Source organism: Typopeltis vanoorti, chromosome 9 (genome assembly GCF_054136105.1).
Source record: "Typopeltis vanoorti isolate ZY-2024b chromosome 9, IOZ_Tvanoo_1.0, whole genome shotgun sequence".
NCBI lineage: Eukaryota > Metazoa > Arthropoda > Arachnida > Uropygi > Thelyphonidae > Typopeltis > Typopeltis vanoorti.
The window spans coordinates 100920206-100944647 of NC_143557.1; the positions used below are offsets into that span (position 1 = coordinate 100920206).

Genomic DNA, 24442 nt, shown 5'->3' on the forward strand with positions numbered 1-24442 from the left:
CCCTAGTATTTTCCATTACATGCTGTCGCAGATAGTTATCCCTTAATGACCGCATAAAATCCAATTCCTTCCTCCCGCGTGTCCTCTCCACACTCCAATCAATGCGACCATAGTTGAAAAATCCCAAAATCACCCTCATTCCACTCATTTCTTCTATTTGCTTGTGCATACTATCACCACCATCTTTTCCATCACCTGGTCTATAGCAGCACCCAATTGTATATTTAGTTCTGCTAGCCACAATCTCACACCAAATGGCCTCAAATGTGCTCTTTTCTCTATCCTGCAATTCAACTTCTATTCTGCAGCTCATCAGCTATCATCAACAATACTCGTCCCCCCATTTTATTCTCCTTGTCATTCCTGAACATACTATACTCATCGCATTCAATCCCACTAGCTATATCATCTACAGTCAGCCATGTTTCACTAATACCAATAACCTGTGGTCTGGAAGTGCCAACCTTGGCCAAAAACTCTTCCTTCTTGTTCCTAATACTCCTAGCATTAGTGTACATGAATTTAAGACCCCCATTAGCCCCAACCCTACCTTAATGCCTTATATTAACTATCCCACTCTGATTTGTTGTCCTTATTTGCTCGGGCATAATATATTCATTCTTACATTCAACTGCCTCCCTAAGGACTGTATATCTACCTCCCCCCCCATTAATAAATCTAGTTTCCCTGAATTTGCACATCCACCACATTCAGCAACACTTTCTCAAGTCTTCTTACACCGTAACCATTCAAATGGAAGCCATCCATCTTATATAGATCCTTTCGCCCATCGAACTCACTCCACACATCCACAAATTCCACACCACTCGTCATACATAACCCACGCATAAAGTCATTCGCAATTATGGCCCTCCTTTTAAACATTTCACTGTCATACCGTGGCAAAAGACTAATCATTATAACTCTATCACTCTTTTCTTTTGCTATCTCAAACAATTCATCTAGAATAATCTATAATAATCTAGAGATCAAACATGGTATTTTTTGCTGAGCCGCTACAGATCGCCAATAAGCAGAGAAGTGGCTCCACATATCTGTTGATTGGAAAGCAGGTACATTATCCTTTCAGCCAACCATGCTGGCATAATTACAATTTTGGATTAATAGAAATGATAATGGCAATTGTACATATCTCTCATTCAATGAAATGATTAGTGTTAACTGCAGAGCATATATTCTAACCACATGATGTTGTACTCCTAAACACATCCAGTGCAAGTCCCATTTATTACTGATTTTCATTCCAAATGAAAATCAGCAATAAAAAGACCAAAATGATGAAAATAGGTAGGAACATAGAAAACTTCAGTACATTCTCAATGGAAACCCTACAGAACAAGTAAAATATTTGAGCTATTTAGGCATAGTTTTTAGTGAAGATCTATCTATATGTTCACTGGGCATCTATAGATGCTGTATGGTCACTCCGATGCTCGGTGATGTGCCACACCAGGCCTCGCCATGTAGTCCTGTTGTTTGTTTTTCTGGCGGCTTCAACTCTCTGAAGATCAGTCACTCCACACACACCATCCATCTATCTCATTGATGTCTACTCCTTCCTCCTTTTCCAGGAACTTTACCTTCTATTACTGTTCTGAGAAGTCCTCCTTCGATCCTTTTTATGTGTCCAAAATATTTTAACTTTCTTCTGTCAATATCCTTAAGGAGCCTTAAAGTTCACTGATCTTTTCTAACACCCATTCATTTGTATGCCTTTCAGTATATGATATCCTCAACAGCCTTCTGCAACACCACATCTCAAAAACAGATATCCATTTCTTATCTGACTTCTTTAGGTTCAAAGTCTCACATCCATAAGTTGCTGTTGGAAAAACAACTGCATCCCAAATCCACAACTTTGTTCCCATGGAGATAGATCCATCCTTCCAGATTTTAGACAGGTCTCTGACTGTTGACTGTTGATTCCATCTTCTGAACAGCAATTCTTTCTCCATTAAGGGACACTTGTTTCTCAAGAGCTTCTTTGTTTGTATTTCCTTTGAGAATCATAATCTTTGTCTTGCTAGGATAGAGTTAAAGTCCTCTGTTATTACAGATCTTGTTAACTTTGTCAAGAATTAGTCCTAGTTCTTCCATGTCATTAGTGACGATGGCAAATTAAATATCAAAATAGACAACAGAGTAAACAAAGCTGGTATGGTGGAGAGTGAGTTGATTAAATTTACATTGAATACGAGAGAGAAATTAGCTCAAACACTAAACTATTAGCATACAAGATAACCTTCTTCTGACATCAAACTAGTTTTACATTATGGATCAGAGAGCTGGATTAGAAATAAAACAATCAAATATTAAAAACCAGAGATATGAGAGTTCTGAGGAAAATTAGGGGAGTGAAAAGATGGTATCAATGGCAGAATCATAAAGATATTAGGAAGGAACTTGGCATTCATTGGAGGAAATACAGGAGAATGAAATGGACCTAAATAAGGAAAAAAGCATGCTTGCATGTTATCCTTCATAGGACAAAGCACAAAACTGAAAAGTTGCAGAAGCGGTAAAAGATCAACAGGGCTGAGAAGATAATCAAGCAACTGGTTCAAGGTATGAGTCGAGATCACCTGAAAAAAAAAAAGGAGAAAAACAAGGAGAATATTATGTACAGAGACTATGATAAGAGGAGTACTTAACAAAAGTATAACAAAAATCATGTTTCCCTGATGCAAAAATTAATGATATTAATGATGCCATCTGAATACGGAAAAGTAAAGCGAAAGAACTAATTGTCTTGGTTGGCACTAATGATCTGAGAGGCGAGAAGTATTCTATGAGGGAGGATGTGAAGAAGTTGTTGGACAAAGCAAAAATAGAGAGGAAGACTGCAAGTCTCCTGCTACAAAGAATGAGAAGACAAATATTTACTAATTACAAAATATATTAATACTTACTTTTTCATCATATGCTGAACTGACTGTTTTAACTTGTGAAAAGTGCAAACTTCTTGACGATTATGTAACATACTGACAACAGTATCACAACAATGGAAGGTTTCAGCCAGAAGCTTGTATTTATAAGGCAATGCTAAAGCTGGAGTTTCTGATAATGCAAGATTATGAAATCTCTCATAAGCAGGAACAGATTTACTTTTGCTATCTGAAAATTCTGCCTTTTTTGGTGAGTCTCTGTAATTGCAATAAAATAAAATCAGTTATATATCTATAAACTAATATGTATATACATAAATTTTTAAAATATATTTTATCTATTCTAAATTTTTCTCTATAGACTGTCTGACATGTCTTTGTTCCTTTCTTCTTTTTCCATATCATTCCATATTATTTCCTACTATTTTTTTTGTCATCTTATCTTTCTCTTCACATTAGGCTCGGTGACCTGTCCTAGCAAACTTAGCTTTATAGAACCTAACTAATGCTATGATAGGGCAGTCAATCCTATTTGTATCATCTGCTATTTAATAAATAACACAAAACATTATGTTAACAAACAAAGTATCTACTTTTCAAGGCACAATTAAAGATAAATTTCTGCCTTTAGCCCACCCCGGAGCATATCAAATTCCTTGTCAATGTGGATTATTGTATTGTAGCCAAACAGGTAGATCTGCTGCCATGCATCATGATGGACATTTAGAATACAATAAGTTCCATGAGCCTGAGCAATCGGGACTTGCAGAGAACGCTATCACCACCAGATACTGCGTTCTTTGTAAGAAAATTAAGGTTCTCTAAAAAAGTAATAATCTCTTGGAACATTTATACCAAGAATTATGAGACCTTGCTACATCGATTAAATCTAAATAGAAAGAATGGACTCAAATTATCCCTCTTATGGGAAATAGTTCTTCACAAATTCAGAATGAACTTAAATTTAATTAATTTTTCTATTATTAAATCTTGCTAAAAGATTAAATTTTACTAGAACCTTAACCATGCGGAGATTGCAGTTGAAAAAATTGCAGCTTAGGTGAGTATATCCGAGAGATACATTCATTACTAGTATGTACTGAAATGTGATTAAAAAAAAAAAAAAAACTTTTTTTATAATTGATTTAATTTTTTTTACATGATAGTTTATTTATTTTCCGTTACAATCTAGAAATTATTGAACAAAGAAAAAAAATCCCAACTAAACCAATACTATACTGACATCGGAGTTCACGGTATCTCTCAGATACAATATCAAATATCACTTTCACCTTCGCTTTTGACTATCATTCTCATCATCGGACTCAAGTAACATTCGCTGAATCTCTTCAACATCCGATAGATTATCCAATCGATATATTTTTCCAGCCATTTTCAATGGTAAATTAAAACAAAAAAACACTAAATCAATACTATACTGACATTGGAGTTCGTGGTATCTCTCAGATACAATTTACTATCAAATATCACAAACCGTTACATAACGTGTTAAACTAAACTGATGGCATAAATAGTGCAGAATATCACTTGTAATATATTATGCACAGCTAATCATGACCTCCAAGGTATAACTGGATATGTGTAAGAATATTTATATTAAAACAATTTCTTTGTATCAGATCAGTTGCGACCTCCTCAGGGTTAATATAATTAGACCACGATGCTCTATATCACATATATGGAGTTCATGTGTATCACTGTTGAATATACTAGTTTCTGTTCTTGTTGTTTAATTTGAAAGTCATACTGAAGATATCCTTGATACAAGAGCAAAAATTTTATACTAATAAAATATATACACTGGTGAAAAAACAGCACTGAATAACTACAATATATGTTATGGAGTAAACTGGAAAGCTGAATGAACAGGAGGAGAAATTTGTTCTGTGAGTTTGGAGATGCACTATGAGGGAGTGCTGATTAGTTGTTGTATGCATTTGGATGGATTTGACAAAGAGTAGGGATAATACTATGAACAATGGCCATAGTAGTATTTGCAGATGATGTAAGCAGTGGAAACTGAGTGCCAGTGTGAAAGTGAGTGAAGAGTACTTCAAAGAGTGTAGTGAGTCATTAATCATTCAGACTGGCTTTTTTCTGTATGGAATCTAGTATCTTTCAAGGAATTCTTACAGGCAGTACCCCAGATGTGAGAGCAATGTTCAATGGTAAGACAGATTTGCATAAAGTTAGAAGTTGCTTGCGTTTTTGAAAATTATGGAGACAACTACTGTGTTTGAATAAAAACTTTAGTTTAATATAACTAAAATCTACATTCGACGTTTAGACCTTTATGTCAAGGTCATCTTCTGGAGCATATAACTATATACAGAAAACAAGCTACACTACAATCAAACTGGTTTGTTAAAGTTACTGACCAACCGCTACAACAACTGTTGGCCTGACCTCTGGTGGAAAAAAAAAAAATTATACATCAACGCTAGAGTCCTATTATTAGTGTTACCTGTTGGATGTAGACATACATTGGGCACAACAATAAGTCTATGTATCTATCTATATACAAATATTAACATCATGATTATACATGTACATTCCAGCCAGTTGGTATGGAATGGTTTCTAATACTAGCTGAAGATTGGCTACAGTCCTGACTTATGCTGGATCTTATATATTAGGTTGGCTGAATGTGTGCCATCGAGATCCTTGGAATTTTCATGCCATCTTATTGTTGATATTTGGGTGGTTTATCAGGATTTCGCAGGCTTCCTTAAATTTCCTTTCATACCAGGTTTTTGTACGGTGTAAAGAGTGGGTGCTTTTCCAGTTGATTTGGTGTAAGGTGTTGAGCGCGTGATCTGAGAGGCCTACTTCACTATAATGATTATATTTAATGCGTCTAATATGTTCTTTCTTGCGTATAGGGATTGTTCATCCTGTTTCACCAATGTACGGTAAGTTACAGGTGCAGCGGATGCAATAGACTCCAGGATGTGCCAATGGGAGGAGAGGATCCTTAGAGGAGCTGAATATGGTTTTAAGTTTAGTGGGTGGTTTAAAGGTGGCATTGAGGTTATAATGTTGTAAGATTCTGTTGATTTATTCTGACAACCCTTTAATGTATGGGATGGCTATAGTTTTCGTTTTTGTTGTTGTTTTATGGAGTATTTTTGTTATAGCCATTATTTATGAATGTGTCGCTGATGATTTTTAGTTCTTGTTTCAGGACTTGCTGGTTAGAGCAAATTGTTGTAGCTCTGTTTTTAAGGGTGTTAATGACTCCATATTTTTGTGATGGGTGGTGGTATGAATTAGCATGTATGTATTGGCCAGTGTGTGTGTCGGTTTTCGGTAGACCGTGAAGGATAGACTGCCTGAAGGAAGACGTGCAACTAGTGTGTCTAGGAACAGGAGTGAGTTTTGATTTTCGATTTCGATGGTAAATTGCATGCATTCCGTGTTGTTTGTTCAGGTGGCTAAGGAATGTATTTAGCGTTTGTCGCCCGTGCGGCCAGATTGCAAACACGTCGTCAACGTATCTAAGCCAGACTATCGGTCTTAGCGTGGCAGGATCAAGATCCCTTTGCTCAAAGGTTTCCATGTAGAAGTTAGCGATTGGGGGGGAGGATAGTGGTGAGCCCATGGCTGTTCCTTCTTTTTGTAGGTAAAATTTGTTTTGCCACATAAAGTAACCGGACTGTAGTACTTGGGAAAAGAGGGCCGTAATGTCGGGCGAAAGTTTGTTCTGTAGTAGGAGAATTGTGCCATTGATGGGGACATTAGTGAAAAAGGCAGAAACGTCAAAACTGACTAATAAGTCGTCTTTGTCGAGTGTTGTTTTTAATTTTGTTTATAAATAGTTGTGTGTGTTCTTTATGTAGGAGGTCCCTACTTAACAATATAGCCGATAAAATACGATTAGAAACTAGTAATGTCCTAAACATTAAGAAAACCATACAGAACAATCTCACAAAAACAGAACTAGCAGCAATTAAGTCATTAAAAGACAACCAAGACATAATAATAACGAAATCGGATAAAGGCAATGACACTGTCATCTTTGACAGGTCAACATACATACCTCAGATGAATCAACTAGTAGCCGATAGCAACACATATAAACTGGTAAATTATAACCCAACAAACAGGATAAAGGATAAAACAGAGAAACTACTCAAGTCCGTCACTTCTTGGCCACCGGACACAGTTAAAAAACTCAAATCCCCCCCCCCCCCCCCCCGAATATATGGGGTCCTGAAAATGCACAAACAAAATGTTCCCTTTCGACCAATTGTGGAAGGAATAGACAGTCCCAATTACCACTTAGCCAAGAAATTAGTGTCAACACTGAAGAAGTTGGTAGGTCATTTATCCAAACTATCCGAATTATCCAAACACCACTGACGGATGGTTTTTGGAGATCTGTATTTAAAGTAGTAGTGATTAAGGCTTTAGAGATTGTGAATTTTTCATTGCCAGGTTTGTCGAGTGAAAAGGAAGAACACAATATGTTGTTGTCAGCAAAACTATGTATTGGTTGGTAGTGTTACCCTGATAACTTAAAAATGTAAAAATTTCAGTTATCATGATGTAACAAGAGAAAAATTAAAAATCCTGTATAGATAACCAAGTAAGCAAGCTTGTTCCTAAGCAGATATCGTTAAGAGCCTTTGAAAGTAACGAATACAAAAAATTAAAAGAAAGAAAAATATGCCTGCATCCAAGTGAAAATTATAGCTGAAATTGTTTGTTGAACTAAATAAAAAAAGAAGGGAATTTTATTACAGTTGTGATATGATAAAATAAGGTTAAGTAAAGCAAAGAAGATTAGTCATAGGATTTTGTATGTGAGAGGTTAGTTTTTACACTTGAAATAAGAGATTAACGATTCGAGTTAATTCTTAGAAAATTTTGGAAAGGGGATTAATTTAGTATAGATGACATAGAGGTTAGCTTAAACAAAAACCAAAGCTCAAGGTCATAGTTCCCGAATTGAGACTTTGTCACGTGCACAAGGACCGGATGATGTTTTTGGCAGAAAAACGCCACTCTAATTGGTCAGTGAAATTGACTCCAGTAAGAGGGGAAGAAAAGAAACTGAAGAAGGTGCGGGTAGGGGTCATCGTATAAAAGGGTTAGGAAACCCCCCCCCCACGAGGCTTTTTTTCTCGGAGTTTTCTTCACGAGTCTTCGTATAGGTCTCATGCGGTTTTCCTGAGTGACGGGTTAGGAGTTTTCTTCGCCTGACACAATAAGGAAACAAAGTGTGCGGGATTTTGATTCCGTGTTCCTATTGTAAAAAATGAGGGACGCCATTTAGTTAAAAAGAAAGAAGATAATGTCAGTGTGTTTCATCGTCCAGTGATCATAAAGAGAGAAAGAAAATTCTATAAAGAAGTCAGCGCCCACGTGGTGAATTTCACAGCCATAGAATAGATGATCCTATGTATGTCCTTGATTGAAGAATGTAAGGTAAAGATTGTGAAAGCCCATCTTAGTGTCCAAAGAACTTAGGAGTGATAAGTTATAGAAGAGTTCGTACTAGGAAGGTAAAATATCGGAAAAAGGTAGAGACCAGTGTAGAAGACCCAAGTCAAAAGGTACTGTAAAATCTCGTGTCAATTCAAATCATATGTAACTGTAGTCATTGTTCAATTACTGAACAGTTGAAAGGATTAATGAGAATTATACTAGGACTTTAGTACATGTCAAACTAGAATAAAAAATGAGCTTGTTACTATTAATTAATACGTATGCCTAGAGATTTATGCATGTACATCGTTTTAATTAAGAGAGTTTTAAAGGTCAAAAGTGTGTATTAGCTCAGCGAAAAGATAATTTTAATCCATATTGTCTTAGTGAGAAAATTAGAGTAACTGATTATATATGTCCTAGAATATACAGAATTATAGCGTGATCAGACCAGTAAGGGGTTAGACAATGTAAGGGATCAACTAGTTCTAGGATTATACATGTTTGTATGTATAGAATCTGTTATGGCACATATGATCACAATTCTCATGTAGGATCTTAACCCACTACTTGTGTTTAGCTAGTGAAAATTTGTATTATATATTCTTAGTATTGAATTGAGTTTTATTTGATAAAGAATGAATTGTACCATGTTTAAATGTTCAATAAACTTTTGTTCATTGAAAATACAGTTGTCTGAGATTGCTGCTCAATGCACCACTTGTAACAACGTATGAACCTAATCATGCGGGGGAGTGGGGGGGGATTTTGTTGAGTTATGAGATAAAGGTCACGACTGCATATTAGTTTCACACTCAGACAAATTTTGGTAATTGCTCCTTGTTTTTGAATTTTATATCTTAAACTAAATGTCCTGAAAGGTGCAGTATAAAATAAATATTTAGGGACACTAAGAGGAGAAGAAGCTTGAACATTTGTATTTGGGTGATATCTTGTATATAAATAAGATTTGGGGAAAGACAAGTAGTTTCACATGTAAGGATAGTTGAAAGCCTAATAATCGTAAATCAGGACACAACAGTAGTCTGCTGGAGGAGGGTAGTGGAAGTATAACATAGTATAACAAAAGGCGCAGCTGACAAGAATACTAAACGTACAACCACAGACAGATATTACAGTACAACTGCAAACACAGAGAACCTGTTTCTCCTCTTCCTTTTTAATTCTATCTACCCCTGTCCTCTGGAACAGCCTTCCTCATGAGGTATTCCCAAACAGCCACCCTCCAACTATTACCAATAAACTTCTTTTCCAGTCCTCAACCTGTATGCACAAACAGCACTGATGTGCTTACAGGTTCTTCTACGTCTCATGTATGGAATTAACATATAAAAATTACTTTACCTGAAAAGTCCTGGCAAAATTTACCTAGTATTCCCCCCCACCCCCTCCAAAAGTCACAAATCTCTATAACTCAAAATCTGAGAACTAAGTCACTTAAGAAAAAAACCTGAAATCCAGTGTGATTCTGCTTTCTTACACTCAATTCTCCAACGTATGACAAACTTGTAGGGATTACAGGAGTAATTTGTTATAGTGAGCAAGTAAAGGAGCACAACTACTTATGTTATGGCTTTTGTGTGCTTTCAATTTTTTGTTAACAATACAACATTCTGTTTTGTACTTTACTTATTTATTTATTTTATTCACTACAATTTCCACAGGAAATGAAATGGTACTTAACAAACCTAAATAAGATAGATATATAAAATCCATATCATTTAAATGAAAATTATTAATACTCACTTTTCTGATATCGCAGAACTTTCTGGCTTAAACTGTGATCTAAATTTTTTTAATTTTGCTGTACAATTATCAATTTTACTCAATGTCTTCTGTAATTCTGACAATTTTCCACATTTCATCAATTTTGCTTTAATTTCTGATGGTGCTAATTTTACCTGTAAGTAAATTTTACATAACTGAATATTAGAAATTTAAATTTAGAAATCTAATCAGTTAAAATATCAATATATATATATATATAAAACTAAATAACAGCACATTAAAAAATACCAGCTCAGCAATTTTGTTACTATTTGATAAAGATGGAAAATAAAAGAAATTCATTTCACTAAGCAAAAGGCAGGCTTATACGTTGGTTATGCATTATTAAAATGCTTAAGGAATTGAACAACATAGTTAAGGATAAAAATTAAATTAAACTTTAATAAATATTTTTTTTTTCTGATATTTCGGCAACGTCACGTTGCCATCTTCTAAAAGGAACTTATGGCAACGTGATACGGCAACGTCATGTTGCCGAAATATCGGAAAATATTTATTAAAGTTTAATTTAATTTATATCCTTAACTACGTTGTTCAATTCCTTAAGTATTTTAATAATATAAGCAAAAACTAAATAATCATACTTTTTTTTCCTATATCCTTTAAGTTCTAGTTAGCATAATCAGTCTCCCAAACAAGTCCCTTTGTTATGAATAATTTTCTTCTTACAGGGACAAGTTTTTTAACTTGTGCAGTAAGTCAATCAACTTTTTTTTTCCCCATATATGGCCATCATTAAATATTTCTTGTGTTCCTTATGGTTCTAAATCTTCTCAATCCATAACAGGAATTCTGCACATGCATGTTACTGATTAAAAAAAGAAGAGATAATCTTTAGTAATATAGATAAGGGAAACTTGAAGATAAGCTTATATGCAGTTGGCCTATTTGCAACCCCCCCACACACACACACACCTCTGATGTGCTACAAATATAGTCAAAACTCTGGTATAGCAATTCACATAATGACAGAAACAGTTCAAGTGAAAGTTTTGCTGTAGTAAACTTTCATCAGAACAGCTTAAATATGACACTTTTGTGAGGACTTCTGTAGTTTATTATGCCTTCTATTAGTGCTATAGTTAAAACTGATCTTCACAATTTATATCAGTCTACTGTAGCATTGTTAGTTTATGGAAAATTGTTGAAGTGCCTTCAATACATGTATTTGTGGAATTACAGCTATCGTAAGAAACCCGTTTAGTATATTATTCAATTAATTTTGGAGTGCAGTGCTGTTAAAGCAAATGGCTCTAGCCAGATGTGTATAGCTCTAGCATATACCATATACAGGGTGTTCGGGATAAATTTGACAGTTTCGTAAGGAAAAAGAAAATCTTCTTTGTATCTATTAAATTTAATGAATTGACAAAAAAACATTACAGGCAGAGTTAATTACAATACTATCAACAAGATTTACTCAAAATAACCACCATTAGCATCGATCACAGCTTCAATTCTGCTTCGGAACCTCGAACAAGCTGATGCTACAGTCTCCCTGGGAAGGGCCGCAAAAACTGTTTTAATTTTATCCATTAACTGGGCTTTTGTATTACTGGAAGTGCGATTGGTGTCTTTTTCAACTGCGCCCCATACAAAATAATCCATGGGGTTAAGGTCTGGGGAGTTTGGAGGCCAAACATTTGGACTGGTGAAGTCGTAGAAATTTTCAGACAACCATTTTTGACTTTTCCCAGAGGTGTGGCAAGGGGCCGAATCCTGCTGCCATACATACGGCCTACCATTGGCTACCCTTGTTATCCAGGGCTTGACTACAGTTAGCAACTCCACGAACAAAGCCCGAATTCCAATGCCAGGGTTCTTCAACACCTGTTCCTGCAGATTTGCGAGGAATTCTGCTGTACGAACGCAATCAGATCGTCTGCTAGGGATCTTTCTTCTTGCTACATCCTCGTAGTCACCATTGCAAGTCTCTAGTTCATGCCTGATTGTTTTTACTGTATTCAGGGAGCATTGGGCAGCAGTCGTAATATCCTTATTTTGATGGCGGGCACGAATCATCATGATACAAGTTATTCTCTTCCATGATTCAGGTGGGTTCCAGCTATCCATCCTTTCTGACATCTTGTATATGAATGAAGAAGGGTCCAAACTTTTAAATGAAGAGAAGTGTGTGTTAATACATGTAACTTACGGAAAAATATAATTAATTATAAATATGTCAAATTTATCCCGAACACCCTGTATATACAGTGGCTATTTATTATTAGTTAGTTATTTATATATGCAAACAAATCTCTTTCCTTCTCTTCGTAGGTTTTTTTTTTTTTTTGTAAATTATAACTTCATAAATTCATTTCTGTCTAGAATTTATGGATCGCATGCTATTAGCTCAATCCAGCAACTTACAGAAACACACATATAGCATCACAAATGTTAATTATTAATAATTCATTTGCCAGTAATGAAAGTATTTCTACTCACACTTGTTCTTTCCTAAACATTTGACTATGACTGCAATACTAGTAACAATTTTTCATGAGGCAATGAGATCACCTCATATGATGTGATGAGGCATCCACATCATATGAGGTGGATCTGTTGCTAGTTACAAAGAAATGCATCAACAAATAAATATGATGGGTACGAAAAGAGTAATCATAATGGGGGACTTTAATTATCCTAACACTGATTGGGTAGCTATGAAATTGCACAAGAAGAATGAAATTGAATTTATTGAGCTGTTGCGAAACAAATTCCATGAGCAGAATGACAGAAGGAACTTGAGGTCAAAGAGTGTTAGATCTGATTACAGTGTCTGAGGGGGTTTCAGTTAAAGTAAAAGAAAGAATGAATATGAAAGAATAACTCTACTGAATGAAGATGGTATCTGGGATGACTGATGCAGAAGTGATTGTTTAATAAGCAGCCATTTTGTTAAAAGTGATCAACCTGGTATATGCAACACTGAACTTACCGCTACCTCTTCACTGTATGAGGAAACTCATGTGGACTAGAGCTGTTGCACAAACTCAATAAGAATTCTGCAATAGGAACTGATGGGATATCAGCACAGATGCTAAAAGGATGTTCAGCTGAACTGGCTATTCCCTTGACTAAGCCATATAATTTGAGTTTCAGAACAGGGAAGATTCCACAAGGGTGGTGCAAAGCCTGATGTATCCAACTATTGACTGATCAGTATCTCAGGAATGGTGGTGAAGATTTTGGAAAAATTGGTTAGGGCTCGCATTCAGAAATGGGTTGACAGAGAATCTCTATTTTGCAATTAATAGAATGGTTTTAATAAGGAAAGGTCATGTTTCAGCAACTTGCTCACATTCTGTGATAATGTTACCATTGAGTTAGACAAGGGATATTGATACACCGTGATACTTTTGGGTTTTTGCTAAGGCTTTTAACGGAATACTGCATGGAAGACTGTTGCATAAATTGAAGATTATGATTATATGTTTATAATCCAAATATGATTATATTTGGATTATAAACTATTGGCATGGATAAAGAGGATGACTGACAGATATCAAAAAGTGGTAAATGGGTGAACTGGGGAGTAAATCTGCAAGATTCAAGGTAACCAGCGGTGTGCCTCAGTCCTTGGTCTACTGTTATTCAATCTGTACATTAAAGATATTGGGAAGGACATGATTCACAGCTGTTTGATATTAATTGATTGATAAAGATGATGTAGATGTCTTACAAGATGATTTAAATAAATTGGCAGTGTGGACAAAGGACAATGGTTGTCAATTCAATGTTATAAAATGTACGGTAATGCAGTTTGGGATGAAAAGATTTCATGCTTCATATCATATTGATGGTACTAGTTTAAAGGAAATTGATGAGGCTAAGAATATGAGGGTGATGGTGGATAGAGATTTGAAATCTAGAGGATATATTGCATATATACCGTACCCCCCCCCCCCTTGAGGGTATATGTCAGAATTTGATGATGATGAGGATATATTGCAAGAGTTGGCAAAACAACTCAGAGGCTTAAATGGATGCTGAACAGAACCCTGACAAGTAAAGATAGGGAAGTTATTATCCCTCTTTATAAGGCTATGATTTGGTCACATTGACTACTGTACACAGATTTGGTCATCTGCATTTCTTGGAGGATCAGAAGTTGGTGGAGAGGATTCAGAGTCGAGTGACCAAGCTGGTACAGGTCTGTGAAACATTCCCTATGAGGACAGATTGAGGGTGTGTGGATTGCAGAGTTTAGCTGACAGGCAGAGGAGATATAATAGAAACTTATAAGTTACTAAAGGGAATCTATAAGATTGATGCAGAAGATATTTTGCAGTACATGGGAAATAAGGGGAAAACAAGGGGAGGTGGGGGTCACCTACTCACACTTGGAAGCTGTCTAAGGGTGTGCAGACTAGGTTCTTTTCTCGGAGAGTGAATTAGTGGACTGGATTGCCAGAGGTGTTTATGAGTACTCCAACATTGAATAGGTATGATAGCTATTGTGTTAATGGATAGAGCGGGTCTCCTGTGATGAGTCTTTTGAGTACATGGAGTGTTCATATATAAATCATAATGTTAAAAATAACAAATAATGATAGTGGACTAAATCGTCATCTAATAGGATTTATGCAGTTATAGTCAGGGGCAGCTCGTCTATAGGGGCCAGGCCCCACCTATATTTGTATAACTAGCTCAATAATTGTAGTTTTAAAAAATGTTTCTTGTAATTATTATTTTTTGATCTATTTCCAACACGTTTTATTGTTTAATAAAAAAATTACTGTAGTATTTTGTGGCAATATTGTATAATGCGACTTAGTACGGTCTCTGGGACCAGCCACGACAGGCCCTATTTTATACGTGTAGAACACAGGGCATGTATGAGGCACGTGCACTAGCGATCGTGTTTGTTTACCGGGTGAAACACTTATCTTGGGGCCAGTTAGTCTGGCCCAGTCACTGTGTTGGCACGTACGTACATAGTGCGCGATTCTTTGAATGTGAAGCACGTGCACTAGCAATCATGTTTGTTTACCGGGCCCAACGCTTATCTTGGGGCCCGTTTAGTCTGGCCCAATCACTGCATTTGTACGTAAATAGCGTGCGATTCTTTCATTGTCTTATTATTTATTCTCGTTGTTGATCTGTTTTATTGTTTTTAGTGTGTTTAATTATTATTGTCGTTTTTTATTATAATTTATTTTAAAGTTTAAATTTTTATTATGTCCATAAACAATACATTTTAACTATAAACAAAATTGATAGTTTATTGGAAAAACGTTTCTCGTTATTAAGTGTAGAAGAAAAATTGGAAATCAAAAGACTTGCCGCATACCAACCCAGAGATGTGTGTATTACTCAACAAGATGGTAAAAAAACAAGAGCATTTTATGTAACCTGGTTTGACAAGAAATCATGGCTTAGTGTGAGTGATGAAAAAAAATCTTTGTTCTGTTTTTATTGTGTTTTGTTTGGTGATGAGAGCTTGTGGACACTCGGCGGCTGTAAAGACCTAAAACATCTAATATGTACTACATATTATGTTTACTTTGTTTTGTTTGGAGACGAGAGCTTGTGGACACTCGGTGGCTGTAAAGACCTAAAACACCTAATATGTACTACATATTATGTTTACTTTGTAAAAAATAAAATTTATGATTTTTCTTTGACTTTGATGTTTATATTTATTGGTTCTATTAGTCAATCTTAATTAAACAATTTTAACTTTTAAAAAATTTATTTTCTCTGAAGTTTCGACATTTATTTATAAAATAAATAATATAAATAATAATCTTTTCTTTTAACACTTGAAAAATGAAAACTCAAAAATATTTTTCAGGGAGCCAGCTGGAGTTGAACCAGCATCTTTGGAATTCCGGTACACTGCACTAGTCCGTTCAGCTACGCCCATAATTGCAAATCTCTCGAGTTTTCGTGTTATTAATACGTTGAGCCTGTATAGGTTATGTCCTAACAATTTTAAAATATTAATAGATCAATGCATCAGTGGATTCTGACTAAACATTATTGTAATAGAAATAACTATAAATCAATAATAGAACCCACTATATAAAATCTATATAAATATAAAAAAATTAAGTTGTCTTTGGCCCCACCTTTTCTATTGTCACCAGCCACCACTGGTTATAGTTATGTATTTGAAAAAATAAACAGGAGAAAAAAAAAGTTAATATGCACAAATTTGATATCAATAAACTAGCAATAAAAAGACAACTGACTGTGTTGTGAATAGAGAACCTGTGGAACAAGTAAAACATTTCAGCTACTTAGGCACGATTTTTACTGAAGATGGTATATTAAATATAGAAATAGACAACAGAATTAGCAAAGCTGGTATGGTGGGAAGTCAATTGAATAAATTCATATGGAATAAGAGAGAAATTAGTTGGAACACTAAATTAGCTGTATAAAAGACAGTGTTCAAACCAGTTTTAACTTATGGATCTGAGAGCTGGGTCAGAAGTAAAACACTTGACCAAAAACTAGAGACCGCAGATATGAGAGTCCTGAGAAAGATTATAGGCGTGAACAGATGGCATCAATGGCAATATCATATTAAAAACGAGGATATTAGGAAAGAACTTGACATTGTTAGCATCCAGGAATGCGTTAGCAGAACTAATATCAGGTGGTATGGTCACCTAAACAGAATGGGTGAGGAAAGATTAGCAAAACAAGTGTTCTCTGCCAGGTTGGCAGCAAAACCAGAGGAAGACCAAGATATAGGTGGATTGATACGGTACAAAGTGCCTTAGACGATAGAAATATAAGATCTGATAATGTTGCAGTCTTGACAAGTAACAGACTGATTTGGAGGAAAATTGTAGATAGGAAGTTAGTAATGATATAATTTTTTCATGTAGTACTATCATATCCTGCACACCTCTTGTGGGTACATGGCAGGAATTTGATGATGATGATGATAAACTAGCAATCACTGAAATTCACAAGGAGTTTAATAAAAGGATCTAATTGGAGAAATTTTAGTTTCAACAGAAATTTGTTGCGACTCTTTAGATGGAAGATAAATTTCTTCATTCAAAATGAGTCTACTACATTGCTTATTGGAGGTCTGAACTGATTTAAAAAAAAAAAAAAATTCACATCTGGTCTCTAGAGCCGGGTCTGGTCTGGTCTCTAGAGCTTAGTCTTAAGACTAAATGAAAATAAATAAAATGATGACAAATTCCTCAGGTACCTCCACAATGCTGATGCATTATAGTTTTGCAACCTTCAGTGGACGGGAAACAAAAAAAAAAAGTACAAACTATCTGACAAATCTAATTCCTAACAAACAGATTTCATTTTTACTTTTCACCAGCACTCCTTTAAAAAAAAAAACCGAGTATATTTAAATAAACACACCAAGTCAGAATGAATTGCAAAGCACGCCAGGTGCCACTGTATTATTGCTGATGCTGCTATATGATTTTGCTCAATCTAAAGCTTTTCTAAAAACTTTTGCATGTTATTTCTTTTCTTTTTCAATACCAGCAATTTTTATTAACTATAAACAAAATACATATGCCAATTTTCAGATAATTAAAGTTTATTAAAAAAGCAAAAATTCAATTTTTTTTAATTTGGATCTACATTTTACATTTTAAATTTGCATTTGAGTTCTAGTAATTATATGATCATTTTTTACCAGATTGCAAATTGAAATTTATAGTAATTTCTTTATATAGTGGTTAATTGGTTCCAAGAAGCATCTGCGCTATGCGAAACTACGTTGTTCGAGGTCAATTTATAAAGATTATCAATTTAATTTGTTTATTATAAAAATTTAGGATAATAAAAATGTTTAAAAATGAAAAAAAAAATTGTTATTTTTATTAACTAAATAACAAATAAAATCCTTTTAAACTGATATAAAAGTTATAGAAAACAAAACAAACATTGCTTCAATTTTAGCATACAGTCAGGGCCGGGGGAAGCAGGCATGCGGGTGCCGCTACAAAGGGGGCACTGCCGCCGGGGCACCGTTCATAAGTTCATTTTTAAGAAACAAAATTTTTATCATGAAAACAAAAAAATCTTAGAATGATCAATATTAAAATAAATATTGGCCGGATGCACTGAATAAAAATTTAAAAAAATTGTATATTGCCGCCTCTTTGATCAGCCGGCTGTTTACAATTTTGCAGTGAGAGCTAAATGCTTGCCTGCAGAATGTTGTGTCTACAGTCTGTCTAAAGTGAAATGGTGAATGGTTTTTATGTGCAGAAACGAATTTTCGTACAAAACATTTGATGCTAGTTAACCAGTCATATGGTACGCATCTCAGTAGGCTACTGACAGTAGCACAGTGCAGACTATTATTTCTTCTCTGTGTCGTGTTGTGTAATAATTTCTTGTGGGTATAAAATAGAAATGGAATCAAAAATTAAAAAAAGTTATCCGGTGCACAAAATTGTAAGCGTCATGCTGCGAAAGAAGCAGATGTTAAGAAACAAACTGGGGTTCTTAATAAATTTGTTAAAATATTAAAATATTCTGATGCAGATTATAACCAACTCGATACATCAGAAATCAGAGTTGAAGAACAGTGTACATCATCCAGTTTTCATGGAGGTACTATTGCAACTATTGAACAAGATGCATGATTTAAGTGAAAAATAGTTAGAAGATTTAGTTGTAGTTGACCACAAAACTAACACATTGTTAGTCTCTGTAAATTTAGAAGATCCAGGTGAATGGGGAAATATTAATGAAAAATTATGAGTTGTTTTAATTGAAATGGGGGACTGTTCAAATGAAAAATATAATATATCCCAGAGATACATATGGTCATAAATTTGGCGACACGTATTATAACTGAAAAATGGAAAACGACCTCGTGCCAAGAACATGGCTCATTTATTCCGAAACTTTAAATTCTGTTTTTTGCTTTTGTTGCAAACCTTTCGCACCTATCAAATCAAGTAGTCTGGTAGAAGGCTATAACGATTGGAGAAATGTAAGTACAACTTTGCATATACGTGAGACTAGTTTAACTCACATGAAAAATTTCTTAAAATGGAAGGAAGTTGATAAAAATTTAAAAAACAAAACTACTATTGATTGAGAGACTCAATGGAAAAGAAACATTGGACGAGTGTTTTAGAACGCTTGATTGAAATTATAAAATTCCTTGGTAGCCAAAATTTAACTTTTCGCAGATCATCTGATAAATTATGTGAAAGGAATAACGGCAATTTTTAAAAATTAGTCGAACTGTTTGCGAAGTTTGATCCCGTTATGGAAAATCATGTTGAAAGGACCCTACAACGAAACAATAGAGCACACTATTTGAGTAAAGACAGTCAAAATGAAATATTGGAAACTTTAAGTAACACAATCAGGAATACAATTTTATTATCAATTCGAAAATCTAAATATTATTCCATAATTTTAGACTGCACACCTGATGTAAGTAAAACAGAACAAATGACCATTATTATTCACTTTGTTTCCTGTGACAATGGAATTGTTAAGATCAGGGAAAACTTTTTAGGTTTTGCAGATATATCAGATTCCACAAGACGTGATTTATGCGCAACAATAATGGAACAACTGGAAAAATGGAACATTCCCATTGAAGACATGCGAGGTCAAGAGTATGACAATGGGGCAAATATGAAAAAGAAAAAATATGGGCTCCAAAATTTACTTTTAAACAAAAATCCTCGAGCTTTTTACATGCCATGTGCTGCTCATACTCAAAATTTAATCATTAATGATTCAGCCAAAGTGAATGCAGATACAATTAGTTTCTTTGCAATTATTCAAGAAATATACAATTTCTTTTCATTATCTTACAAACGTTGGGCAATCCTTTTAAAGTTCGTAAAAAATTTAACATTGAAACAACCATCAGAAAAGCGATGGGAAAGTAAAATTAATGCAATTCACCCTCTACGATATCAGTTACGAGAAATTTACGATGCACTTTTTGAAATTTTAAATAATGAAGATTTTAATAAAGAAACTCAGCAAGAAGCACAAACATTATGCGCTAAAATAAAGGACTACAAATTTATTTGCTCTCTTATAACTGGGCATGATTTACTTAACAGAATAAATCCTGTGAGTAAAATGCTTCAAGACAAAAATATGAACATTACACTTGCTTTAGAATCTATCAAAAACTTAAAAATATTCTTACAAGAGTAACGATAAGATACAAATTTGTAAGAAGTTCTAAAACGTCAAAAGAACTGGGTGAAGAGGAGAACAAGAATTTAAAACTGGTACATAAGTCCGAAGACGAAAGAAGACACCAATTTGACTACAAGCATCATGACGAAACGCTACAATCGCCAGAAGATAAATTTACAGTGAATGTGTTTTATACACTTCTAGTCATTGCAATGTGTTCGTTAATAGAACATTTTGAACAACTAAAAGCATATTATGATCATTTCAATTTCTTGCATAGATTACTACAAATTAATAACGAAGATTTAGGGATTCTCTTGAAGGACAGCGACAATAAAGACGTAAATGCAATAGAACTATATGACGGGTTATGTACTTTCCGGGATATTTTTCGGAAGGATAATTTAAATATTCAAAACTCTTTCGATATTCTTAATTTTAGTTTGTCCAATAATTTATCTATCCCTAACTTTTCAATTGCTTTAAGAACACTATTAACCTTACCTGTTAGTGTAGTGAGCAGTGTACGTTCCTTTTCCAAGTTGAAATTGATTAAAAGTAGGTTTTAATTTAAAACCTATTTAAGAACAAGTATGTCACAAAAATACATTCGTTCACATTGCTACAATCTAAACTTGTAAAACCAAGATCTTTGCCAATCTGCACAATTTCTGTGTTGCAAAGGCAACAAAGTCCTTTGAACAACGCGGCAAGATATTATGCCATATGACTCTCATGTTGCTTTGAGTCACCTCTTGCCAAGATTCATAAATATTTTGAATGGCATCTTTTATGTTAAATTTCTTCCAAAATTCACTCAAAGTCCAAGAATCTTCTTCTGCTTCAGCTTTAATAGCTTGAGCAAAAGCGTTGTAAGGCTTAAATAGTAAGCCTTGAAAGTGGAGATAACCCTTGATCCATCGGCTGCAGAATTGATGTTGTGTTTGTAGGAAAAAAACGAATCTTGACATTTTCATATAAGTCAGTTAATAGAGTTGGATGGCCTGGCGCATTGTCTAATAAAAGCAAAATTTTGAAAGGAATATCATTATTTTTACAATAGCTTTTAACTTTAGGGCAAAAACAAGTTTTAACCCAGTCTTGGAAAATTGAACGAGTCACCCACGCTTTTTTATTCGAACGCCAATGAACAGGTAAATTGTTTTTTGTAAAGCCCTTAAGAGCTCTTGGGTTTTCTGCTCTGTACACTAATAGTGGCTTCAATTTTAAATCACCTGATGCATTGCCTCCTAGTAAAAGTGTCAATTGGTCTTTTGACACTTTATACCCAGCTTGTGTTTTTTTTCCCTTCTCTGCTAGAAATGTGCGTGATGGCATTCTTTTCCAGAACATGCCAGTCTCATCAGCGTTAAAAATTTGATCATCTGCGTAACTTTCCTTCTCAATAAGCTCCTTCAATTCATTGGGAAATAATTCTGCAGTTTTAGTGTCAGCACTTGCACTTTCACCTTGGATTCTTACGTTATGGAGTCCCATACACTTTTTGAAATTGTAGAACCACCCGTGACCTGCTATAAAAGTTTCACTGGTTGTACCTCCTTCATTTTCGCTTTCATTTTCTTTTATTTTGTCATATAGACTTGTTGCTTTTGCCTGGATTATCATTTGACTCAAAGGAATCTTTTTCTGATTACAATCTTCAACCCAGATCATTAGAAGGCGTTCCATATTTTCCATTGTAGAAGAACGATTTCTAGTGATCACTTTTGACCTATAAGAAGCGACGCTCATTCCATGTTGTTTAATCTTTTCTTTGCTCTGAATAATTGTTTGTACAGATGACTCATTCATTGAATTCTCACGTGCTATTTTAGCAAACGAAGCGCCATTCACGTGACATTTTATAATTTCAAGTTTCTTGCATTTTTTTTTGTTACTCCAACAGTGTCTTCTTTGTTTTGTCTCTTTTCACTCATACTTAAATAATAAAAAATATTAAATACTCATAGTAATGTAAATAATAAAATGCTGTGGGGAAAGAACATGTCTACGTGAGAGTCAATCGAATAACTACTGCATAAACGTGGCTCTCGACTGTCACTTGCAGCACCCGGGAGTCGCCGGTCAGTGTTGAAAATGTTAGTGTAATAATAAAAAACGCATTATACCAAAACCCGTGTTGTTCAAAACTGCGCTATACAAGGAATTCCTGTACTTAAAAAAAAAAAAAAAATGCTTAGATATTTCTACAGCTTACCTTTAGCAGATCTTTTGCTTCTCTGATAGACTCTAATTCACTTTCTCCAGTACAAGAATCAGATTTTGGAGGAGAAACAGACAACACAGAATTAGTAACAGTGGTGACTACTAAAGAGGAATTACTCTGCTGGGATGATTCTAAAATTGACCAACTTTTTTTCAAATTTGCATTACTGTTTGACTGTACACTACCAACTGATGAGGATTCAGGGGATGGCAAACAAGTCTTTACAACAAAATCAGACTGCTGCTGTTGATTGCTGAATGAAGATGTCTCATTTAATTTCTGAAAGGAAATATTTAATTATTATTAAATTTTAACATTTATTTAACCTTATACAATAAAAACAACATGAACAGCTACATAGTAATTTATACTCCCTGCATAAAAAAAGGCGAAAACTGTTCATTAATGAGCTGGTACATTTTTAACTCTCAAAATTTCTGTGATATGCTTAATACTGAGGAATTCTCAAGAAGGATACTAGAGGATTTGAAGATTTTAGTATGATTCTATGGGATAGATTGTAACTACCATGGAGTCACATATATATATGATCAGAATAGGCAGCTAGATCTATAATATTACTTGATCTTCAAGGAATACCACAGCATACCCTTCTTTTCCCACAAAAAGACACTCAAAAATGACTCCAGCTAGACATTATTTTTATGAAACCCTTCCATCATATCATCAAACATCATGCTGTACTCTTAATTAGCAACAGATAGTATATTATATACTATCTGTATATAATATAGATAGAATAGTATAATAAACTCTTGCTGACCATCTTATTGCAAGTACATAGTTATAAATTACCCCCCTCCCTCCCAGTTCTAAGCAAGCAGCTCCAGTAGCAATGCTATATAAATACATTTGCACCAATTTTAAACCATATAATAAGGGACAGAAACATAAGGAGGCATTACTAATAAATCATATATCATTTGCATGTAGCCTACACATTTTCATTGTGAAGTCGCCCAGTTGTCTCTTCCATTTGTTTAATTTTTAAATTAAACATTTATACTGAGGATGCTCTTGTTACTAGAGAAAACTTTATTTTCTCTGATATATGATAAATAAAAAATCATCACATAAGTTATTCCATTGTTATTATTTATTAGTCAAACCACATATCAAATATAAATACAATGTGAGCAGCACTTTTAAATCACTGATCACACTAATAATCCTTATTAGTAGGAAGAACTATTAACATTTGTCTTGAAAAAAAAACAACAACAAATTGATATGAACAGACAGTAGAATGGCAGACTAACAGATTAGAATTTCACTCCTTTCACATGGGATTAAACAGAAGAAAATATAAAGCCATAACAAAGGAAATAATTTTTGGAGTTAGCACTAGCAATGAAATACTCTCTTAATTTCAACAAGTACAGAAATATTAATTTAGATATCTATATTAGTTTATCCAAAATTTAGGAAACCTAAAGATTGTATGGCCACTGAGCTGTAGGTGATCCTACGAGCACTTCAGCTCAATGTCTATAAGTTACTTATAAAACCAAATATAAAGAGCATGTCATGGTAGGATATTTTTTCCATTGTGATTTCAACTGTTTCTACAAGAACTAAATGATAGTGCTTTGTGTGCTCTGAGGAAATCCAGCAAAACAGCAACTGAATTGTATCATTTAGCATATTTTGTTTTCATACAGAATGGTAAATAACACTAAACACTGCACAGAAATAAAATATTTTAAGTAATATTGTAAATAAAACAATATTTTTCATCCCATAACTTATTTTTAATGGTATTAACAACACCAAACAAACTATTTTTTAAAAAATATGTTTATTAACTTGCTTATATTTTTGGTGAAATTTCAAATCAGCATCTTCAGAGCAAAACACAGAATGTATACACAACAGTGAATAAGTGAAACAATACCAACTGTAATGAAAA

The 24442-nt window shown here is 34.3% G+C and overlaps 1 protein-coding gene across 1 annotated transcript in view; it reads right to left on the reverse strand.

The window, feature by feature from the left end:
- Positions 1-24442, reverse strand: part of dup (chromatin licensing and DNA replication factor double parked) — a 94531-nt gene that overhangs the window by 59103 nt on the left and 10986 nt on the right. Inside the window, exons 2-4 of the mRNA XM_090398439.1 lie at positions 22504-22791; positions 10125-10279; positions 2931-3164 (exon numbers count right to left, since the gene is read on the reverse strand). Coding sequence (XP_090254565.1) covers positions 2931-3164; positions 10125-10279; positions 22504-22791 — 677 coding nt within the window. The remainder of the gene's footprint in view (positions 1-2930; positions 3165-10124; positions 10280-22503; positions 22792-24442) is intronic.